At 39.0% G+C, this 22,202-nt stretch overlaps 2 protein-coding genes across 3 annotated transcripts; both read left to right on the top strand.

Annotated features, from left to right (window-relative positions):
* The first annotated feature begins 4,270 nt into the window (after window positions 1–4,270).
* LOC141605100 (uncharacterized) lies at window positions 4,271–10,892 on the top strand. 2 transcript variants are annotated; one of them, XM_074423739.1, is made up of 7 exons: window positions 4,271–4,364; window positions 6,936–7,166; window positions 7,530–7,625; window positions 8,255–8,372; window positions 9,854–10,139; window positions 10,268–10,322; window positions 10,527–10,892. In XM_074423739.1, the coding sequence occupies exons 2-7, from the start codon at window positions 7,047–7,049 to the stop codon at window positions 10,599–10,601; spliced, it is 750 nt and encodes a 249-aa protein (XP_074279840.1). In that variant the 5' UTR covers window positions 4,271–4,364; window positions 6,936–7,046; the 3' UTR covers window positions 10,602–10,892. The 2 variants fall into 2 exon arrangements, with proteins under 2 accessions (XP_074279840.1, XP_074279839.1); XM_074423738.1 differs by lacking the exon at window positions 4,271–4,364 and adding an exon at window positions 4,779–4,912.
* A 1,256-nt stretch (window positions 10,893–12,148) lies between these two features.
* LOC141605103 (N6-adenosine-methyltransferase non-catalytic subunit MTB-like) lies at window positions 12,149–19,078 on the top strand. Its single transcript, XM_074423741.1, has 7 exons — window positions 12,149–12,409; window positions 13,262–16,005; window positions 16,450–16,533; window positions 16,717–16,821; window positions 16,900–17,008; window positions 17,348–17,499; window positions 18,135–19,078. The coding sequence occupies exons 2-7, from the start codon at window positions 13,339–13,341 to the stop codon at window positions 18,558–18,560; spliced, it is 3,543 nt and encodes a 1,180-aa protein (XP_074279842.1). The 5' UTR covers window positions 12,149–12,409; window positions 13,262–13,338; the 3' UTR covers window positions 18,561–19,078.
* The last annotated feature ends 3,124 nt before the right edge of the window (window positions 19,079–22,202 follow it).

Consider the following 22,202-nt stretch of genomic DNA (forward strand, 5'->3'; position numbering starts at 1 on the left):
GCCAGGGGAATTGATGCCAATCCAGAAAAAGTGATGCGATTAAAGTCGAAGGCTCGTTTCGTTTGCTTATTGTCATGCATTGGATCCGTCTAAAGGAGTAGTTATTCCAAGGCCTTCAAGATACAAATTTCTTTTGAGTCAATAAAAGGGTATTAATGCCTCATTTAGTTGGGTGTTTATTACCATTCATTTGTAGTTTTAATTCTGCATTTAGAGGGCCTTAATTTGTCCAAGATTAATGGTCTTAATTAGCTATTAAGTCTATCATTAGTTGTCTTTTGGAGTGGTCCAAAGACGTTGGTCTTTAGAGGCTATTTATAGTCTTTGTTGTTGGCAATTTTATGGATTCAGAAGTTTAATCAATCAAGTTAAGAATTTCAAACAAAACCATTGTTTTTATTTGAGTATTTTCAAGTAAAACATAGAAGTTGTGTCTACAATTTCGAAAGGTTGATCTCAAGCGTCGTCTTGTGAAAAACCCGATTAACTCTATCGGTGTAGAGCGTTAATCTCTTTGTTAGACTATCGGTGTAGTTTAACATTGTCTATCCCCATTGTTATTGTTATAGGTCTAACAATAGCAAATATCCCATTGGTTCGATTTATTTACATAAATCGAAACAAATATCCTTACAAATCAGATCGGGTCGTACCTAGTACGTTCGGATCTTGTTTGTTCTTTCTTTGTTTCCGCTGCACTCATACGAGTTTTATTCTCTCGAGTAAAATTCGTATCAAAAAGTCCAAGCAATACTGGACCTGCCGGAGCCGAGGAATGGAAAAGAGGTTATGATGTTGACCGGGAGGATGGCGGCTCTAGCCCGTTTTATCTCTCGGTCAGCCGACAAGAGCACCCCATTCTTCAAAGTGTTGAAGGGAAATAAGGACTTCACCGGGGAGGAAACAGCACGACTTTCAAGCAACCGAAAGCTCATCTTCAAACTCTCCCAACACCGTCCAGGCCGATCTTTGGGGAGACGCTATATCTATACATAGCGCGATACCTCGGCCGGTCGGTCGGTCGTGATCATCGAGAAGAAGACAAACAAAGAACAACCAATCTACTTTGTCAGCCATACATTGTTGCCCGCCGAAAGAAATTATCCGCTGATTGAAAAAGAAGCCTTTGCTGTCGTCGTTGCCGCAAGGAAACTGAAACCTTACTTCGACGCACATCCCGTGACGGTCTTAACCGACCAACCATTGGAGAAAGCATTGGAAAAATTTAAACAGTCCGGCGTTGAGCTCATCAAATGGGCGGTTGAGCTATCCCGCTTCGGCATTCAAGATGCTTGCCGAGGCCCTCGATAAAGGGACAGCACCGCGCATTTCCTGGCCGAGTGCACATACCAAGAAGAGCAAAACCCCGTAGTATGGGAAGTATACACCGACGGGTCCTCCACGGCGAATTTCGGAGCCGCATACTTATTATCGGCCAAACGGGGACGAGTTTGAGTACGCCTTGAAATTTACCTTCTCGGCCTCAAACAACGAATCCGAATACGAGGCGGTGATAACTGGAGTCGAGCTAGCTAGAGCTACCGGGGCGGAGCACATCATTTTGAAAACAGATTCACTTTTAGTGGTTAATCAAATCAGAGGAGAGTACGAGACTCGGGACGACGGGATGGTAAGATACCTGGAAAGGGTAAAAGCTGACACTTCAAAATTGAAATCTTTCCGATACAATGCATTCTCGTGTCCGAGAACAACCGAGCCGACGCTCTCTCAAAGCTTGCCGGTTCAACCATCAAGAATGTCGGTCGAACCGTGCTGGTGGACATCAGGAATGCCAAAAGCATTACTGAGACCGTCGGTATGGTGGGCGACATAGAGGCCGAGACGACGTGGATGACTCTGATAATGAAGTACAAACTGATGAGTGAATTACCGGAGGACCGCAGTCTCTCGCAAAAGATAAAGATATGGTACGGCCTAAGCAGAACCAAGCCGAGGTAGAAGAAGCCGGGGCAGAATGTTTCAACTTGCGTAGAATACGCTCAACACTCATCGAAGGTCCATACCACGGCATAGACTACGCTGGGGGCAAATTGATGGGGCATATTCTGCACCCGCTGACCGAGTCAACATATTGAGCAAGGTCAAAGATATCCACAACAAGTCAACGACTTAGACAAATTTAACCGACGCAGCCTGTCGGCCTGTCTCTTGTGCCTCGGCTAGGACAACTAGCCAGCCAGGGCACATATCCGCGTACTCATATCCAAGACCCCTCGGCATGGAGTCATCAAGGCCCGCCGGCCTGCCATGGGTCCCTCGGCCGAGGGTAGATCAGTCTTTCCACCTGCTAGCCACTTGGCCACTTGACCACTACGTGACAAAAGGTGAAAGTCTATAAATACTCCTCAACCCTCATTGAGGAAAGGATCCACATTTTAACCTAAACACCTCATAATCTGGTAATATCTTCCTTATCTCTCTACAACATATACTTCGCCAAGTAACACACAACTTATCTCTTTAAGTTCACTGACTTGAGCGTCGGAGTGAGTACGCTCGGCCAAAGCCGAGCCCTCAGTTTGTTCATTGTTTCAGGAGACCGAAAGGAGGATTCAACCAAGGACGTCATTCTACAAGCCACGAGTGGTAACAAATAACTGCTTCGGAATTACACCCGGAACAGTTGTGTTTTTAATATATACAATGACTCTTCCAAATATATTTTTCTTAATGGATTTAATAGTCTAAGTTTTATAACTTTCTCAAAATGTTTTTTTACGTAAATATAAAACATTGTGAGACACTCACTTTAATCATCTCTACATATCAAAATAAATATTTTAATAAATATAATGAAAATTATATTCAATTGAAAGCATTTTTCACAATGAACGTAATTATTTACATTTTATAATTTTTATCAAAATAACTTTTTAGTAAATTTAGAATTAAATCACATTAATTATTTAATAAAGTTTTATAATCAAATTTATTAAACTATAATTAATATTTTGCTGTGATTTATACAGCATTTATTATGTTTATATTTAAAATCCAGCTGTAATTAATACGTGTATTTAAGGCTGTGTTGACTCGTGACGCATCCACAACATTTCAACCCAGTTTTATATATATATAAGATAAGATGAGAAAACTCATGGAGAAGTGTTTTTACGAGAAAGTATGACGCTTTTACTTCTAGACAATCAATTCAATTAAAATTGGTTTCGATGTATTTAGATTTAGGTATCTTTCGAGTATGAAGAATGCGGTTAAATTTTGTTTCGATTTAAATATAACTGGGTTTTCGGGTACACTTCACTAACTCATATTGGGTCTTTCATCTAATATTTCAATTGATTTTCAAGGTTGGGTTTATTTTACTAAGTTTATTTCTAACCTATTTAGGGGTTGTTCGCTTTACTCGGTATAGATAAGACTTAAGAGGTATATATATTTGGCATGAATCAAATCCAAGTGCTTGTCTAATAAAAGTAAAGTTTATATCCATACCGCAAACCCGAGTTTCTCCTACCAAGTAAAGGGGTGATTGGGTGAGTATGAGATTGATATAAGTAAAAAAGAAATTATGAAATATTGTAAATTAAAGTTTTATACATTTATTTGATTAAAACTTTATTTGCACCTTTTAGAATACTAAAAATAATTTTAAATATTGTATTTCAGAGATTTTTAACATTAATTGAGTCGTAACTCCATACCAGCCAAAATTAAAACAAACACTAGGTACAAGAAACAAGGTCCAACCTTATACCACCATATATGGTACGATTTCTAGCTTCAAACTCATACACACGCATGAAACAAACGCCTCCCGGTTGATCTTATGATTAAATAAGGAGGGAAGAAATGTAGGTTGTTTTTACACGCTGCATAATGTCATATAAGATCCATTATCAAATTCTTTGTAAAAGATATTTTAATAACTAAATTAAATGGTTAGAATGTAAAGCGCATTTGAAAACCGTGATTGTTCCTTTTATGCGTCCTATGAAACTGAAAATTAAGAGCAAATGGCATCTATTCAAATTAAAACTCTTTTCATTCCATGTTTATTGTCCTGTTTTCAGTCATAAAAATTATTCCAAATTGATAGACTCTTTTTTTTTCTTCTTCTTCTAAATCTAGTATGGAAAATGAGTGAATTACCAATATTTCACATAATATCGTAACTACCATTTCCTCCATCGAAATGACAGTGACCTAGAATTATTTAATTTAAAAGGATAAAACAATTATCCTTAAAATACCATTTCATTTTATTTTTATTATTTCCTTAAAATACATACATGGTTTCTTATTTAAACTTTAGCCCTTCATAATCACAATTAATTTAGCACAAATGATAATGTTGTAGCCGGTGAAGCATTAGTAATTAGCAGGTTTCCTCCTTTTTTTTACTATTTTCTTGTTGTTTTAAGCACAGATCTTTTTGCATTTTCTGGGTTCTTCCCCTCTTCTCTCTTGCTTGATAAGCTTCTTGCTGAAAGCTAATATGTACACTTTTTAGGGGAAGGGGAAAACATATAGAATAATAAATCATGTGTGATGTTGATGCCTATTGTTATGATTATCGTCTTTTTCTCCAAAACTTTCTGACTAGTTTTTCTTATCTCCATTTTTTTTTGCATCTTTCTGGGTAAGCTTACCCCCACACCAACGCCAACCAGGGGCGGATTTGGGGGGAAGTGAGGGCACGTGCCCTTACGTGAAAAAAAAAAAAAAAAAAAACTGAAAATCGGAAAAAAAAAAAAAAAGGCGCTATAGAATACCACGTAAACATATTCTATTCTTTCTATACAAAATAAAACAAAACCAATATCCAAAATACGACCACCTCACCGCCGCCCACCTCCGGCCTTCCACCTTACCGTCGGCTTACTCCTCACCTCCAGCCTTAATCCTGCCGTAGTGGCGCCCTCGGTAGTGGGTAAGTAATTTTTTTTCGCCCAAATTCGATTCTTGAGCATTTGATTGATTGAATATTTGGTTCATTAATTTGTTAATTGTTCTTATTAGTTTGTTAATCTATTTCTCTATTTGTGTAATTGTAGATTTGGGTTAGTTTAGATTGAATGATTGGTTAATTATCTCATTTTTCTCAAACCCTAAATCAATCACTCACTTAGCAATTAATTTCGATTCGTAGGATACTTGTTTGAGTTCAATTTATGTATATTGGGTAATTATAGAGGCTTTTGGCCCCGCCTTCTTTAGTGCCATCAGGTAGGTTTTGTAGTAATTGATTCTCTTCATATCATGCCTCCATTTTGGTTTCACATAACAGCTAGTCTTGCTATAGACGGATATATCCGTCTATAGCTAAAGACGGGTCAAATAGCTTGAAAGTGGTGACATTTTTGGCCCCCACCACCCCACTTGTTGTTTGTCCTATTAGGAATGTGGTATTGTATTTGGCCCGTCTTTAGTTATAGACGGATATGTGCCGTCTATAATGAGATTTTGTGTTCACCTACATCAATGTTTAAGTATTTCCATCTTTTGGGTAAAATGAACCAAGGGTGTTGAGTCCTCCGGACAGCAGAGGTAGGGTAGGGGAGGGCTAACAGAGGCGCTTGGCCCCGCTGGATAATAGACTGTTGGATTTCCGTAAAGCTCTTTTACATAAGTAATAGCCTTGTATAAACCCCATAGTACCTCATTTAGCCAATAAGAGTTTGCCTGCCAATTCAACAAGAAACGAATACAGAAGAAAACCAAGGATAAGCATGTAATTTTAGTACTGTGGGTTATTGATTGATGTATAATTACAAGTAATGAGATGGAAGTGTGAGTATCATAGAGGCGAATCCAGCATTACAGTCATTTCGGTAGCCGGGCGTCTTAGACTTGCTTCCCAAAGGTGGATTGAAGAAATAGTAAGATGTGGGTTGGTGTTTCGCCTCTTAATTGCATTAGTTTTGCTTGGTGTTTCGCCTCTTAGTTGCATTTATTTTGTTGTCGTTTATTTATTATCTAAGATTAATGTGAATGATATGGCTGTGTTCAAGTTTTGACCGTTCTTGTCCGCTACAACTTTACAATTCTACGCTCATGTGAGGTACATTCTATCGCCGAAAATGGATATGCCCTCTAGAATAATGGACTTAGGTTTGTTGGTATTTGGTTTAGAGTTTTTGGTATATATGTATTGACAATGTTAGAATTTTAATGTATAAATGTTGTCCGCAATTTTTTTTTTTCTTAGTGTGCCACCCCTTCAGTCAAATCTTGGATCCGCCCCTGGTTATACTTCATTGAACATAGACTTATCTAAAAGTTTTACTTAGAAAACTCACACTTTTAACATGAAAAATCTATGCAGTTATGTGGAAAACTCAAATGCTTAAATTGCTTTTTTGTAGCTGTAAACTTGAAGTTTTTATTTTTCTAAAATTAAGGATTTTTATTTATGAATTGCTTTTTAGTAGCTGTAAACTTGAAGTTTTTATTTATTTTTCTAAAATTAAGGATTTTTATTTATGAATTGCTTTTTTGTAGCTGTAAACTTGAAGTTTTCATTTATTTTTCTAAATTAAAGATTTTTATTTATGAGTGGCCAAACTACTCACTCTCTGTCCTCATAATTCAGAAATATGTTGGCGAATTCTAGGGGCTTGGCACAAATGACAAGCCACATATCAAAGCTAAGAATTTCCATATGAAATAAGTGATAGACCTTCCTATGTTATATAAAAATTTTTACATTCAGACTAATATAATGTTCTATTATAAAAAAATTTAAAATTCATTTACATATATTATCTATATATGCTTGTGCATCTTTGCACGAGTCCTAAACTAGTGTGGAATGTACTTGACCCGTCTTAAACTTAAGAGTTAAGACGAACCGTATAGTCTTAAGGGAGACTTATTGTATTAATTTAACTTAAGTTTATTTCTGCCCTCAATATCAATATCAATAATATAATATACGAAGTTTATTTTTGCAGGTGTCACCGCTGTCTCCGGCTCACCATTCCACCTTTCTCCTCTCAAAGCATTCTTCATTTTTTTTCTTTCTTTTCTTTTCTGGATTCAGTTTTTGTGAATTCATTTAAAAAATGAATGCATCAATTAAAGCAGCTTTGAAAAACCCACAATCACGCTGCTTTCAACTTAGGTCTGCCTTTTTTCATTCTACCCCCTTTCTGGATAGAGGTCGTCGTAATCCCTCCAATTCTGTAAGTTTTTTTTTTTCTGGGTTTTCATTCATTTGTTTCTTATTCAAATGAATTTGCTATTATTAATTAATGATTCGCTGATGAAAGTTTACAACTTTTTGTTTTTATTTAGTTTTTTGATAAATAAGTCTAATTTGAGTTGGATTTGTCTTACAGTTTTACTCAATCTTAATCTGTACAATAATATATTGCAAGGTTTGTTGGGATTTGAGTTGAAGAAATTTCTGACAGTTTGGAATTGAATTTGGGTTTTTGATATAACAAGAAGAAGTTGCGGGATGGGTTTGTTTTAAATGGTGTGATGCTAGAGTCTCAAGAGTATGATTACGACATGAGTGGGTTTGTGTGTTTGTTTTCGCGCAGAGGTTCAATAACAACAACTTTGGTAGCTACAGAAGGAATCGTTTCAAGGGACATAGGTTGAACGATGCTGGTTCCTATGTCAATTACCTGTTTCAGGTAAGCACAATGATGGTTATGCAAGCTTGAGAAATTTGATTTCTTAATGCTAATACATATTCTTAGTATTTATGCACTTGCCACGAATTGAATGGTTAAGCTAGGAGTTCTTGATTAGTCTACAATTTAAGCTGTGAGATTGATAGACGCTAGCTTAATTACTTACGTCTTAGTTTTGATACCCAACCCTTTACCTTGCATGGAGCGAGAGCCTCTTTTGATGCACTGGAGCAATGTTAACGTACTTGATTTACAAAGGTTGTTAGCCTCTACTAATATTCGAGGTATCATTCTCCTTGTGACTTATGGGGACATGGGGTACTTTACTTTGTTACTTTTATGTTGCCGAAAGGAAAGATTGAGTATTATCATGTAAAAAAGTAAACGTTATATCGATAATGTGTCCAAGACAAGCGCACAATTAAAGAAGTAGAAGAAAAAAGATTAAGATTGCGTAGTTGTTGCCTTGTGTATACCACGCATGGAGGAATTTCAATTAGTGCCTCAATGAGCCCTGGGTGTAAGGATGCCCGAGGCGTGCTTTTTAAACTAAGAGTGAGAGTTCCATATGTTTTGTGCACAAGTGATCATAAATTCGCTTACTTTGATGCCATTTAAATCATCTGCAGAGCTGGGAATCTGACTTCATGCGTGATGAGGAGCCTTCAAATAAAGGCCCTTCATGGTTTCATAGATCTAATCATAGATCTAGAAGAAATGGTCAGGGACACCAGAATAAAGGAAGACGTAAGAACATCTCTTCGTGTTAGTTTTTCATGTGTTTATCGCATAAGTGTGTGTGTGCATGCGTTTGTGTATGCTCATCCCTGTTGTGACGGACGGATGTCGGATAGTAAGCACTTTTACAGCATCATACGGTGCTATTTTAATTGCCGCCGGAAGATTTTTCCCTTACTCTTATTAGCTATTTCTCTTTAGCAAAATCTATTTTGTTGTCGACCTCTGTTTTCGCACTCATATTCCCTTAACCGCTCTTTGTTGACATTGTGATTTGATACATGTTACTGCCTCTGAATTGGAGTGTTGTTCCCTTTTAATTTTGGCTCAATGAATAAAGAACGAGGGAGAATAGGATTCATTTACCATTTTACCCTTCTATTACTCACTCATTAACTTGACATCTCTCCTGCTCAACATAATACCAACTCAGCAACCACCAGCCATAACCACCCCCAGCCCACCTACTGCCACCGCATGTTAGCCAACTATTGTCGACATTCACTCTCCCTCTGCCAAAGCCCTTCCAATTACCCGAAATCACATTTCCCCACCCTTGAAATCGCGACCCGCCCTTGCAATCGCCCTTTACCTCTTCGAAAACCCACCCAAACTAAAGCCGTCCCATTCCCGAGAATGACTTCCCCACCCCCGAATCTCACTACCTCACCTTGGGAATCTCTTACAACCCACCAAATTGCCTTTCCCTATCCTCAAAAACCTAGACTTGGAGCTTTTTAGGGTGGGGTAAGGGTTTTTAACAGTAGGGATGGGTGTTTTGTAGGGAGGTTTCAACGGTTGGTGTTGGGGCATTCTCGACGGGTGATGGTGGGAGTTGTTAAAGGGATGTAGGTGGTTGTAGGCATTTCCACGGTGGATGTGGGTTCATGAGGATGGGGTGTTGTCTGAGGTGGTGGGCTGGGTTAGGGTGTTAGTATTGGTAATTTGGTATGACTGGTAAAAGAAGGGTGTTGATGGAGGGGAGAATGGTGGCGTTGGGTGGAGTGGTGTTATTAGGAAGAAGTTAGAGTTGATTTGGGTGGGGTTGATTGTGTTAATTGTAATTTGGGTGGGGGTGTATGATGTTTTCCTTGAGTGACCATGTAGGTAAATAATGACACGAGTCAGGGCACTTTGGTCTTTAAACATGTAGATAACTTACCAAATAAGGAAATAGGGAACAAAAGCCAACTCAGCTCAATAAGGAAATAGGGAACAACACTCCAACTTAAAGGGAATATATCTTTTAGGTTGGATCTGATGATCTTATTATTTTGGATGGTGGTTGTGCGATCCTTAATCATCTTACTTGTTTAGTTGGTTGGTATGTGGCCGAACAATAGTGCGCTATGACCTCTAGAGTTTTAGGTTTCCTTTTAGTGGTTTTAACGTTGTGTAGTCTCACTGCTTCTTGTTGTAAAAGGTGTGAATCAGCATGCTTTGTTAACGTATTCGATAACTTCTTAAAAATGAGTTCTGGAATATTTCAGGAGGATTCGGTTTTTGTGAAGATATTGACGATGATGAGACCATCTTTCGATCAGTATTTGGAGATCGTTTTTTCGTCTGGTCCTCTGTCGATGAAGATCCTAATTGGAAGCGTTCATCACGTCGTTCTAAGAGCCACAAATCCTCTTGGAGATGGGGAAATCAGAATGAAGATCAATATCACTACACTCCAGAAGAAGACACTCGAAAATCAAAATTGGCTTCCGAACGGACTGCTCTTGGTTTAAGTGCTTCTGGTCCACTTAAACTTGAAGATGTGAAAACTGCGTAAGTGTCTATTAAGCCCTTCACCATTTTCCTTTTCACATTTTCTGGATAACTTATTTTTGCAAACTAACTGTGATGGATATATGAGAGGATGTCATTTGGTAACATCTAACTCCTATCAATTTCAGGTATCGAGCTAGTGCTTTAAAATGGCACCCTGACCGTCACCAGGGTCCTTCAAAGGTAATCTACACTCTTTCTCGATATAGTCTGCCATAGACCGTGTTGTATGCAGAAGCTTTTGTTTACGGGGTCCTGTAAAGATATTACTAGACAAAGTTGTAGATTATTGATCTTTAAGCATAGGGCAAAACCCGCAAATCATTGTTAGCTTTCGTGTTGGTAAATAGATATACTAACTTGTTATTCTGCATTGGCACTTGGCAGGCAAAAGCAGAGGAGAAATTCAAGCATTGCACATCTGCATATCAAACTTTATGTGATAGTTTGGCTGTCAACTAAAATTCGGGGTCTTGTTATCAACCATGGTTGTTTCATATGCGAACAAATAGTCTAATCTTCCCAAAATTGGTCTATTGCAGAATTTCCTCTTTTTCTTGGCGCAAATTAGGTGAAAAAGGAGTGGAGTTCAGCCCACTGTACTTTTTCCGGGCTTAGGTTAGTTCAGTTACTGACAGAAGTCGTTGCACTACTATGCATTTCCGTTTTGAGGGAGTTTATACGGTTTAATGTATTTTTGTTGTATAACATAGTGTTAGTAAGAATAAAAGAAATCCGGAGTAACTTTGAAAACTTGTTTTGAGTAGGCAGGAGGGTCAGTATTTTTTTTTTTTGAGGTGTAAAGTTAGAAATATTAAGAAAGCAAATAAGCAGCGTCCAAGTCCACAAGAGACACTGTTGCTGACTTCATGGCTACTATTGGACATTCGTGTCCAACTCTTTCGAGGTGGTTTGATAGCCGGTGGCTTCAACTTACCTCCCTCATTCGAAAGGATGAGATAGGTTGGTCTTACCCTAGAGGATCAACCTAGTTTTCTTACCTAATCAAAAAAAAAAAAAAAAAAAAAAAAGTCCACAAGAGACACAATATGCTCAGGAAGCGAACCCACCCAAAGCCTAGTCGAGTAATTGACCGGCATTAGATGAGCCATACTATGAGCCACACCATTACCCTCCCTACGAATGAAACTAAAATAAATACAAGTAAAAGCATTAGCTAACTCAAGGATAACATTTCCAATTTTGCCAAAATAGTTTCCCGGGACACTTTTCGACTTCAACATGGTGATCAACGAAGAGGAATCCGATAGACAATCCCATTTGCAACGCTGTTCTTAAACCAAATTCCGCTGCTTTTGCTTCAGCAATATCCGGATCCCATACATCCTGGACTTGTTGGACCCGACTCTTTCCACCTTACCTTCATGATCCCGCACAACCAGCCCGAGACCACAACCCATATCACCAAACAGACCCGTGTCAACGTTAAGCTTCCATTCCCCTACCCCCGGAGGTACCCACCTCACACTATCGCCCCTAGCTCGTGCATCACCTTCACCACGTTTCGGTTGTGCGTCCAACCAAGCGTTCCAGAAATTCAAAGCGCGCTCCACGACCCGTTGAGGTACCGTCCTCACATCCCCATAAGTGCATTTGACCAAATGAGTCAAATGTCATCCGTATAAAAACTTATTTTACGGTTGCAAAAAAAAAAAAAGTCTGCATTGTTAAAGATATTTTTCGTCATTTTTCTCTCGTAAATTCACTTTTGAACAAGTGAAACCCTTACATTTGACTAGAGTGTTACTTTTCTCCCTCAAACTGGTAGGCAGAGGCGGATTTGGTACCTTTTTTATTCATAATGGAACTAAAAAGTCTTATATCATACGAGTATTATATTATATTATATAATTTTATAAAATAGTTTTAAAACCCGTGAAAATTCACGGCCCTTGTACAAGTTTCTTTGTTTATTTAATACTAATTTTGTAAACGTGGAATTTATTTAAATGAATACCATAAGATAAAGAGTAGAACATTAAAAAAACATAAAAATGAACTAAGATAACTTCTTAAAGGTTAATTTGATTTAAAAAAAAAAAAAAAAAAATTGAAAAAACGATAAACACAAACCACTGAAGCAGACAAACAGAAAGAGGCAAAACAACGATAAACTCATAAAAGACATAAACACAAACACAATAGAACGATAAAGACAACCACCACCTGCCGCAGTGCCGCCGGCCGTCACCGTCTGCCTGGCGTCTGACACTCCACCACTCGCGGTACTACTACTCGCCTGCTACTCGGTATGTGTTCTCAGAATCTCAGTTCTTACTTGTCTTAATTTCTTATAATCTTATTAATTCGATTATTTGTTGTTGATTGTTGATTATTTCAATTAATTTATTCTTATTAGTTATTAGTTTTGATTAATTCGATTAATTTGTTCCCCAAATTCAATTAATTTGTTCTTACTAGTTTGATTAATTTGTTCCCCAAACCCTAAATCCCAAATTTGTTCTTATTAGTTATTAGTTTTGATTAATTCAATTAATTTGTTCCCCAACTTCAATTAAATATAGGGAAACCATGGCTTCTTATTAGTGCACAAAGTCTGGTTTATGGGGCAATACTGGTGGATGAGTTGAGCTACATCCTCCTAATGCCTATATATCAGTATCTGAACCACTGAAAGCCAGAGTACACATCACTATATATAGGGAAACCATGGCTTCTTAATAGCTTACAATACTTGTGGAGTCGGAAGTCACAAAAAACAACATCGACCTCACCTCTTCTCCATTGTTATTAGAACCTCAAAATAATTTTGAATTTAATGCATAAATGTTGTCCGCAATTTAATGTATAAGTGTTAGTGTAGCTTAGAATTTACTATGTATTGATGATATTTGAATTTAATGTACAAATGTTGTCCGCAAATTTTTTTTTTCTTATTGTGCCCCCCTTTACTCAAATCCGGGATCCGCCCCTGCACCCACCCTTTCCCTCCAAATCGGGTAAATGTGAGTGACTCTGACTCCAGAAGATTTTTTATTAATTTCTTGGTGATTGGCACGTCGAAGGTTCCACATTTTGATGTACGATTTTGTTTTACGTTATATGTGCTGTTAGCTTTAATTCCATTTTTTTTGTTGCAGGGTAATCACTACTTAGTCTGGTGGATGCAAGTAATTTAGTGTGAAGATACAAGAATAAGAATCCGTGATTTTATGGGATGGATTCACCCGAGCGAGTTAGAAATTATTCTGGAAGGAAAGCAGACGAGAGCTTAGATGACAAGAGGGAGGTGGTCGTGGACGATGTAGAATTGGAGGGCAGTGGGAAAAGGAAGCATAAGTTGAGTAAATCGAAAAGGTCGAGTGCTGGGGAAGATATCGATAGTTGGGAAATCAGCGGAAAGAGAAAGAGCTCTGGAGATAGAAATGAGAGTAGAAGGCAGTCAGGTGGTTCAAGCAAAGGAGATATTGACGAAGGTGACTTTGATGTGAAAAAAGATTCTAATTCCAAGTATGAAAAGAAGAGGCATGAGTCCAGTGCCTTGGAAAAGTTGAGCAACTGGTACCAGGACGGAGATTTAGAGAACAGGCATGACGGAGGAGATAAGTCCGGACATAGAAGCCATTCAAGAGGTGATGATAGCGAGAGGAATGCACCAAGGAAAGGTAGTTCTAGGTTTTCTGACCGTGAAGGTTCTCATAGGAGAAGCAAAAGCAAGGATGAAAGGTCTCGTGATGGGGAGGACGAAAAGGCAATTGAAAGGGATGCATATCATTCTGAAAGAAAAGAGATTAGCCGAGAGAAGGGACAGGGTTTTTCTGAAGATGTAAAGACCAAAAGAAGATGGGACGAGTCTGGTACACCTACAAAAGCTGAGGATGGGAGTATCGTGGGAAAATCTGATCCAAAAAATGGGTCCGGCTCTGATTTCAAGCAGGAGAGCACTTGTGAAAGAAGTACATCTTCCAGACTTGATACAGGTGAAGGGAAGGACAGAGCATTAGAAACATCTAGTGATAAGGGTAAATCCTATAGTAGGGAGGATAGAAAGATTGATTCTGACAAGTCCAAGATCAGAAGTAGATCAGATGCTGTAGAAGAAGATAATAAAGGTAGCCCACAGATCCGTGAAGATAGAGCTGGTAATGAGAAAATTGAAAGGCAAAGGGAAGTTAGGACTTCTGGTCGTGAAGCTGTAGATAATCGAGATAGATCATCTAATCTAGCTGAGGATGGTAACAATTTGATGAGAGAAAAGGCTGCGAGAGAAGCTGGGTATTCCCGTCGGTCCAGAAGTCCTGACAGGAGTAGTAGGGTTCGCCATGACTTGGAGAACTCTGAGCCAGAATATGATAGGAGCAGCAGCCTAAAGCGCAAAGATGTAGAAAAAGATAGCTCTCGAGATGATAGAGGTAAAGGTAGAGAAAATAACTGGAGTGATAGGAACTGGGAAAGGGAAGGATCTAGAGAAAGTTGGAAAAGAAGGCAGCAGGCTGGTAATGACCGGGACATAGATTTTGTTCATGATCATGATAGAGAGCGTGAATTGCCTAGACGTGGTCGTGATAGAATGGATAATGATAGGCTTCTAGGTCGACCTGGGAGTAGAAAAGATGGCAGGAGTGAAGCTGTTAAGGCCTCTACGAATTTTGGGATTTCGACTGAGAATTATGATGTGATAGAGATACAACCGAAACCTCTTGACTATGGAAGAGATGACACTAACAGTGGAAGGAGAACTGAAGCTGTTCCACTACATGATCCAAAAGTGACCATGCACGATGAATTCACACGCACAAAAGATGACTTGCATAGAACTGAAGGACATGTGACATCTGGTGACAACTCCATTATTAAAAATGCTGACGACTCTGGTTTGATGCAAGATCATAATTCATGGAGGGATGATGTTGATGGCAGGGCAGGCAGACCGAGGGGCCAGCAAGGTTCTTTTTCTGCCCGACCTTCTGGAGGCCAAAATTCTAGCGGTGTTTCTCAGTCTTTAAGTACCAATCAAGAACAAAGTAGCTTTGGGAGGGGGATTCAACAGGGTCCAAGAGGCAATAGGCTTGGTAGAGGTGGTAGGGTCAGGCCTCTTGGAAGAGACAACCAGCAGGTCAGCTTGCCGATGCCCTTGATGGGATCTCCCTTTGGACACCTTGGTATGCCGCCACCTGGTCCCATGCAGCCAATGAACCCGGGTTTATCCCCAGGTCCTCCAGTTCCCCCTGGTGTTTTTGTTTCTCCGTTTCCTCCACCTGTTTGGCCTGGAAACCGAGGTTTTGATATCAGCATGTTGCCTGTCTCACCCGGTGTTTCTACACTTCCTCCGGGGCCACCTGGGCAGCGATTTCCTCCTCATATGGGGACTCCTCCAAATCCAGCCTTTGTTTATAATCAACCTGGTCAAGGAAGAGGTATGCCTCCAAATGCTCCTGGCCCTGGCTATAATGCTATCGTGCCTATTCATCGAGGAAATTCTAATGAAAAAATTTCCGGTGGTTGGGTTCCTCCTAAAAGTGGTGGCCCTCCTGGTAAGGCTCCATCCAGAGGAGAGCAAAATGACTACTCGCAAAATTTTGTTGACACTGGCATGCGGCCCCAGAATTTTATAAGGGAGCTGGAACTAACCAACGTTGAGGATTATCCAAAGCTTCGGGAGCTTATACAAAAGAAGGATGAGATTGTTGAGAAAGCATCAACTCCTCCCATGTATCACAAATGTGACCTTCGTGAGTTTACTTTGTCTCCTGATTTCTTTGGGACCAAGTTTGATGTTATACTTGTTGATCCACCTTGGGAGGAATATGTCCATCGTGCACCTGGTGTTACAGATCATATGGAGTACTGGACATTTGAAGAGATCATGAATCTTAAAATTGAGGTAATTGATTTGAAATGTCATCTAGTTTATTAGGGAAAAGAAAAGATAAAGAATTTAGGGAAATTCTCATGTCTACCCCTCTGTTATTGATAATTCTAAGTTGTACCCCTCCTTTCCCCATATCCCCACTAATTCCCCTGAAGTCTATCATAATTCTTAACTGTGACCAATCTAAGCTTAGGCGTCATTTAAGTCTGTTAAGTGCTTACGTGGCTCAGCTAATAAGATGACTAGATGCTGATTATACTACGTGGCATAATGAGCAGGGTATTCAGTAGTTTATAGTTAGTTAGTTAGTTACCCATATTTCCGAAGCTTCTCTCCATTTTTGCAGACATTTCCCTCCAAATTTCTGCATACTATGAAGTAGAACTTTGCTAATTGCTTTTTCTTTTACCCCGTGCAGTCAATATTGAGTTTTGTATAATTGGTTTGCATCTGCAGGCTATAGCAGATACCCCTTCTTTTATTTTTCTATGGGTTGGTGATGGTGTGGGCCTGGAACAAGGGCGACAGTGTCTGAAAAAGGTACATTATGGTGGAATCCTGTTTCCTCTCCTATATTTATTTTAGAATTTTTTATCCTCTTCAATCATGTATGACTAATTATGAGTACTAAAGCAATCTTGCGATAAAATCCTTGGCTAACAAAAATAATCTAGTTACATTTTTTAATGTATTCCACTTTGTTTCTGTCATTGTGACGGTCAGTGGGGATTCAGGAGGTGTGAGGACATATGCTGGGTGAAGACCAACAAAAACTCAGCTACTCCAGCATTAAGACATGATTCTCATACTTTATTTCAGCACTCTAAGGTTAGTCCATATCTCGATTATTGTCAGTTTGACAGTGAAATGTTTATCTCTTGAATTGCCTTTTCATTTTTCTTGTAGGAACACTGTCTAATGGGAATAAAGGGAACAGTTCGTCGCAGTACTGATGGCCATATTATACATGCAAATATAGATACAGACGTCATTATCGCGGAGGAACCTCCATATGGTAGGCACTTCTCTTGCTATATTTGCGGTGTGTAGCATTATAGGCTGTTTTTCTTGTTAAATGAAATATGCTTGGGATAATCATTTTTTATCCATTGATTATGCGGCTTCTGAACTGGGCAAGAGGTGCGTGCTACAATTGTGCCTCTTAACCTGTAAAATATGTATACAATTAGTGGCTCTTGTTTTATATGTTATATAGATAATAGATGTGTGATATTCACTCCTGTAGTTATCAAAATCGTGTTTTTGTAAAAAGTCACTTGCGTATATATGCAGTTTTAGTTGCTCATGAGAAGAGGGCTTTATATCCAAGATATTTTTGGTAATTTTTATGCAGGTTCCACAGCTAAACCCGAAGAGATGTACCGAATAATTGAGCATTTTGCTCTTGGCCGTAGGAGACTCGAGCTTTTTGGGGCAGATCACAACATCAGGGCGGGGTGGCTAACTGTTGGTAAAGGACTATCAGACTCAAATTTTGACAGTGAGGTAATGTTTCCGAACTTTGAAATGAAATTCGTTGTATACAGACGAAATTTTGAGGGTCATCTATGGTGTTCTTTTATGAATTCCTATAGTTTACCACTCAAAATCTTCAACTGAGGCGTGGTTTTTTAGCTGTGCTTTTTAAAGTTCACTCTGTAATTTCTAGTCTATTATAGTTCATACGGAGTATAATATTTAAGTCTTGTATGTTGAATATCTGTTATTTGTTTGGTTCTTAGTCATACTTTTAGGAAGTTTTAAGCGCTTAATCTGCAAATATCGTTGAAGTAGGATGATCGCTTGAGATTTTGAAGTAAGAAATGTACCTTAGTAATAATGTATGTGGTGTAACATCTTTTTTGGGTATGTAACATTATTTATTGGGGTAACATCTATTATTTCTGGAGTAGGAGTTTCACACTCGTTCTCCACCATACAAAACACACCTAAAAGGGGAACTTAAATTGGCTAGGGCAGACCAAAATGGAATATGTAACTATGACTATGAGTTTGGAATTGCGAGTCACAGAGGGATATAGGACGAAAATCTGCACTTGAGTATTTGGTCTAGACTCTAGAATTGATTTTGGTGCTTTCAAGCTATTCAATTCTTAATGTAGGTGAATGTTTTTTTGCAGGCGTTTGTGAGAAGCTTTGCTGACAAGGATGGGAAAGTTTGGCAGGGTGGGGGAGGACGGAACCCACCTCCAGAGGCCCCACATCTTATCCTGACCACACCCGAGATAGAGTCTCTTCGGCCGAAATCCCCAATGAAAAATCAACAGCAGTTGCAGCAACAGCAGTCAAACTCCATTTCCTTAACCACTGCTAATTCCAGCAACAGAAGGCCTGCAGGTAATTCTCCCCAAAATCCACCTGGATTTAGCCTAAACCAGGAAGCTTCTAGCTCAAACCACCCCGCACCCTGGGCGCCACCAATGGAGGCCTTCAAAGGTCCAAATGACGCATTTGACATGTATGGTGGTTACAACATGCACCCGGTACCGCCACCAAATGGCGAGTTTCCTGATTTTGACCCTCAAAGGATGATGGGTATGATGTAGCCCTTGGTCAAATCTTGAATAGGTTTAGAGATATATACAGCTACTCTCACTTTTGCCTGAAATTGACGGGATATAGAATAAGCTTGCGGGATATGAGAGCTTATGCGACAATTTGGTGACTGGAAGGATCTTTGAGGTTGCTTGAAAATGGGGGTTTCAAAAATTAATTACTTTCGGCGTGGTTCAAGGTTCCAAAATGCCGTTATGTAGTTTGCTCTGGCTTGAAGTGTAGCGGACTTCACTTTTGCGGGTTTGGTGTGGCAAAATGGTGACATCCTTGGACCCTATTAGCGAGACGCCATTGTTAAGTTTATCTTGGCCGCGGATGTAATAGCTTTGAGTTAAAGTGCAGTACATTGCGTTTATCTGGCCAAACTGTTATCAACTTTTTCTGCATGTATAATGCAATTTTGGGAAATTGTAATTTGTCCTGTAATTTATCAGACCTGACTTCGATTTCCTTCTAATCACCTCACATCGGCGTTTCCTGGTAACCGTATGCAGGAACGTATTTTGAATGCCTTGTTTCCCTTCATTTATACTCGTATTTTAGAACAATGATCCTTTGTATTCTTATGTCTAAGCCTCTAAGGATCAAATTCAAGATTCTTATATATTGAATCCTCCCCTTATTTAAAAGTGGGTAAGGAAGGTTACTATTCTAAGGAATAGTAACATGAATAGTTGAAATTTATTCTTATTTTATTGCTTTGGGTTGGGTTTGTGTGTTGGGTTGTTTCTTAGCTTTTGTTGGTGTGTGCATTTGGGTGGGCTTTGTTGTTTTAGTGTCTTTGTTGTTTGGCTGGCCTTTTGTTACGGAAATGGGTGGGCTTTGTTGTTTTAGTGTCTGCGTTGTTTGGCTGGCCTTTTGTTACGGAAATTCCGTTTCTTCTACTTTGGCCCTTTTCGTTCAGTTGCTATTGTATTGTTTTCTTGTACTCTGGCCCTTTTCGACATATTTTTGCATGGGCCATTTTCGACATGTTTTGGCATGGATTCGTGGTTTGGACTTCTTGGCCCGTTAGCACATCTTGACATTGATGAATGCTACGTCTCTTTTATTAATTATCTAAACGGTGACGTACGATAGTTACCAATTTAATTATTTTGTATTTTTTGGGAAAATTCTTAGGAGGTTTTTTTACCTATTTTGTATTTTTTGGGAAAATTCTTAGGAGGTTTTTTTACCCTAAAAAACACATGGGTTATGCCAACATAAAATGACAACCGAGAGCATCGTATCGTATCGTACAACATTTATTTATTAATTAATTAACTTGCTTAAAAAATCTTAATTCAGATTAGAACCGTACAAAATTAGAACTTTTATGATTAACTGGATAATTAATTTTGCCAAAAATTTCTTGGGAAAATTCTTAGGAGGTTTTTTTACCCTAAAAAACACATGGTTATGCCAACATAAAATGACAACCGAGAGCATCGTATCGGATCGTACAACATTTATTTATTAATTAATTAACTTGCTTAAAAAATCTTAATTCAGATTAGAACCGTACAAAATTAGAACTTTTATGATTAACTGGATAATTAATTTTGCCAAAAAAACAAGCTTATTTAACACTTGGGCGACAACCTCATTTAAAACGCGGTCTCAAAAACATGTAAGTCTCCACCGAAACAAAGGCAAATGCGTTGACGAATGCTTAACATGACTAATAGGACTTTCGAAAAAAGTCAAAGCTGATAACAATTACATGGTTTGATACGGGTTTACGCGCTAATATCTTATAATAAGATTACGGTTACAAAGGTTATATGATTCATTACGACGGGGCGCGCTTGGATCGCCAAATTGGTGCTTAAACATGATTATCTTAATCCCAAGGAAAAAGGGTACATGGGTGGGGGCATTTCAGAAACGGTATGGTGCTATGTGGTTCATCATTAGTATCTTAGGGTGGATTGTGTGGGGTCAGGAGTGTGGCATACTAATACATGTGAGGGAGGTAAGGTGAAAGGACTTCACCGTGTAAAGGTGGGTAAGCTACATAGATAAGCATGTGTATTAAGTAAGAAGGTAAGGTCTTGTGATGTCATTGTACTTGAATTCAACAGTAGCGATTTGTGGTTGGTGCTTCTTCTGTTCAGGAGGTTATAAAACGATGATTACACGGGTGAGAAAATGAGCAGCTCATTTTACAGTTATTATTAAGAGGTTTACTAATGAATTTGTTGGATAAATTTAACATTCTTACTTCAAATTACAAATTTATCCATAATGTATTTGTTGATCAGTTGTTGTCTTTGCGTTGCAGGAAAATAATTCCGGAGCAGCTGAAACAGGCATACTGCAGAGGTATAATTACTGAAGAGGACTAATTTCTTATGCGTAAAATTTATGTTTTCAGGAGTTCATCCATGCATGTTTAAAGTGGCTTAATAGGGTTTTCCTACGCTTTTAATTGATACATATACGAACCGTGTTTTGCTGTGTCCAGGGCTCATTGTGAAATTATGTTAACCATGTTCCAGTGTTATGTATATTATGAGTATATTGGTTATGGCTATGAATTTACATGTTGTCTTTATGCCTGTAGAAGTAGCTTGTCTTTTCAATAACTTGGTTAGTTGGTTATAGGAGCTGTTGTTTACATACACATCAGGTTTAAGTGAGAGCATGTTGCATTATGTGGTTTTAAGTAGGATTTGATGACATGGATGTACAGGTTTTTTTGAAGATGACCGATAAAAGGAAGGAATACAGAATTTCTTTCTGTGCTTTATTGTCTGATGCTGTAAAAGTACTTGGTTGGCCTGAACCTATTTACAGCCCCGCAGATGTACAACTCAATCAGGCTAACTTAGTGCTGCGAAGGGCTTTAGGTCCTGCGGCCTGTTTCTTTAAAGGTGAAAAAAAAGAAACAATGCCAGAATCTGAGGAGGACGCAGCTGAACAGGCTGTGGACTATCTGGTTCAGAAAAAACAGATAGTTGTTGACGATGTCAACTTGGAAAGGCGTGGAATTTATAAGGCCTGTTGTGATTTTTATAAGCGAAGGCGGGAGGATCTACAATGTGCTGAATGGGGACCATCTAAGGCTGAGTTGGAAGCCCGTGCACAGAAAACAATAAAGGTGCCGGCTAACGTTACCTAAAATGGTGACTGCGGACCTCTGGGGCATCTGGCTGCAAGTGGTGGTTGAATATGAGGCCACTGTAGATGCTCTGGACTTTCTGGTCCAGCTCAATGGCCGTTATGTCTGCTGTTTCACAGTGACTTGGCCAAAGCATCCTTCTAGAGAAAAGTATTTCATTGGCGACAGTATGGAAACTGTTGACAAAGCAAGGCAAAGCTTGGCTAAGAAAGTCCTTCTTTATTTTCAGGCGGTCTATGGCTTCACTGTTAAAGATGCAAACTTTAACAGGATGAGGTATTCTCAGATCCAGTGTGGCTTTCAGCGTGGCAGGTACCGCTCTGTGCAGGAAAACCAGATTTGCATTGCCTCTGATCTGGAAGCTGTGCCTCTTTTTATTGCGTCTGAGTGTAGGACTCCTGAAGGAGAAGCCAATGGAATACGTGCTGGCTATACATTACCACCGCCTCCCAAAAAAAAAAGAGAGAGCGGCAGCAAAGCCTATCAAGTTTAGGACCAGCTGCAGTGGGCAAAACAATGTCCAATG

Source organism: Silene latifolia, chromosome 10 (genome assembly GCF_048544455.1).
Source record: "Silene latifolia isolate original U9 population chromosome 10, ASM4854445v1, whole genome shotgun sequence".
Classification (NCBI taxonomy): domain Eukaryota; kingdom Viridiplantae; phylum Streptophyta; class Magnoliopsida; order Caryophyllales; family Caryophyllaceae; genus Silene; species Silene latifolia.

Excerpts from the sequence above, each read along its gene's own strand:
- LOC141605100 (XM_074423739.1), top strand. The coding sequence starts at position 7,047 with ATGAATGCATCAATTAAAGCAGCTTTGAAAAACCCACAATCACGCTGC. Across the intron at positions 8,373-9,853 it reads ACACCAGAATAAAGGAAGAC|GAGGATTCGGTTTTTGTGAA; the intron begins GTAAGAACATCT and ends GGAATATTTCAG. Across the intron at positions 10,140-10,267 it reads CTTGAAGATGTGAAAACTGC|GTATCGAGCTAGTGCTTTAA; the intron begins GTAAGTGTCTAT and ends TATCAATTTCAG.
- LOC141605103 (XM_074423741.1), top strand. The coding sequence starts at position 13,339 with ATGGATTCACCCGAGCGAGTTAGAAATTATTCTGGAAGGAAAGCAGAC. Across the intron at positions 16,534-16,716 it reads GGCGACAGTGTCTGAAAAAG|TGGGGATTCAGGAGGTGTGA; the intron begins GTACATTATGGT and ends TGTGACGGTCAG. Across the intron at positions 17,009-17,347 it reads CGCGGAGGAACCTCCATATG|GTTCCACAGCTAAACCCGAA; the intron begins GTAGGCACTTCT and ends ATTTTTATGCAG.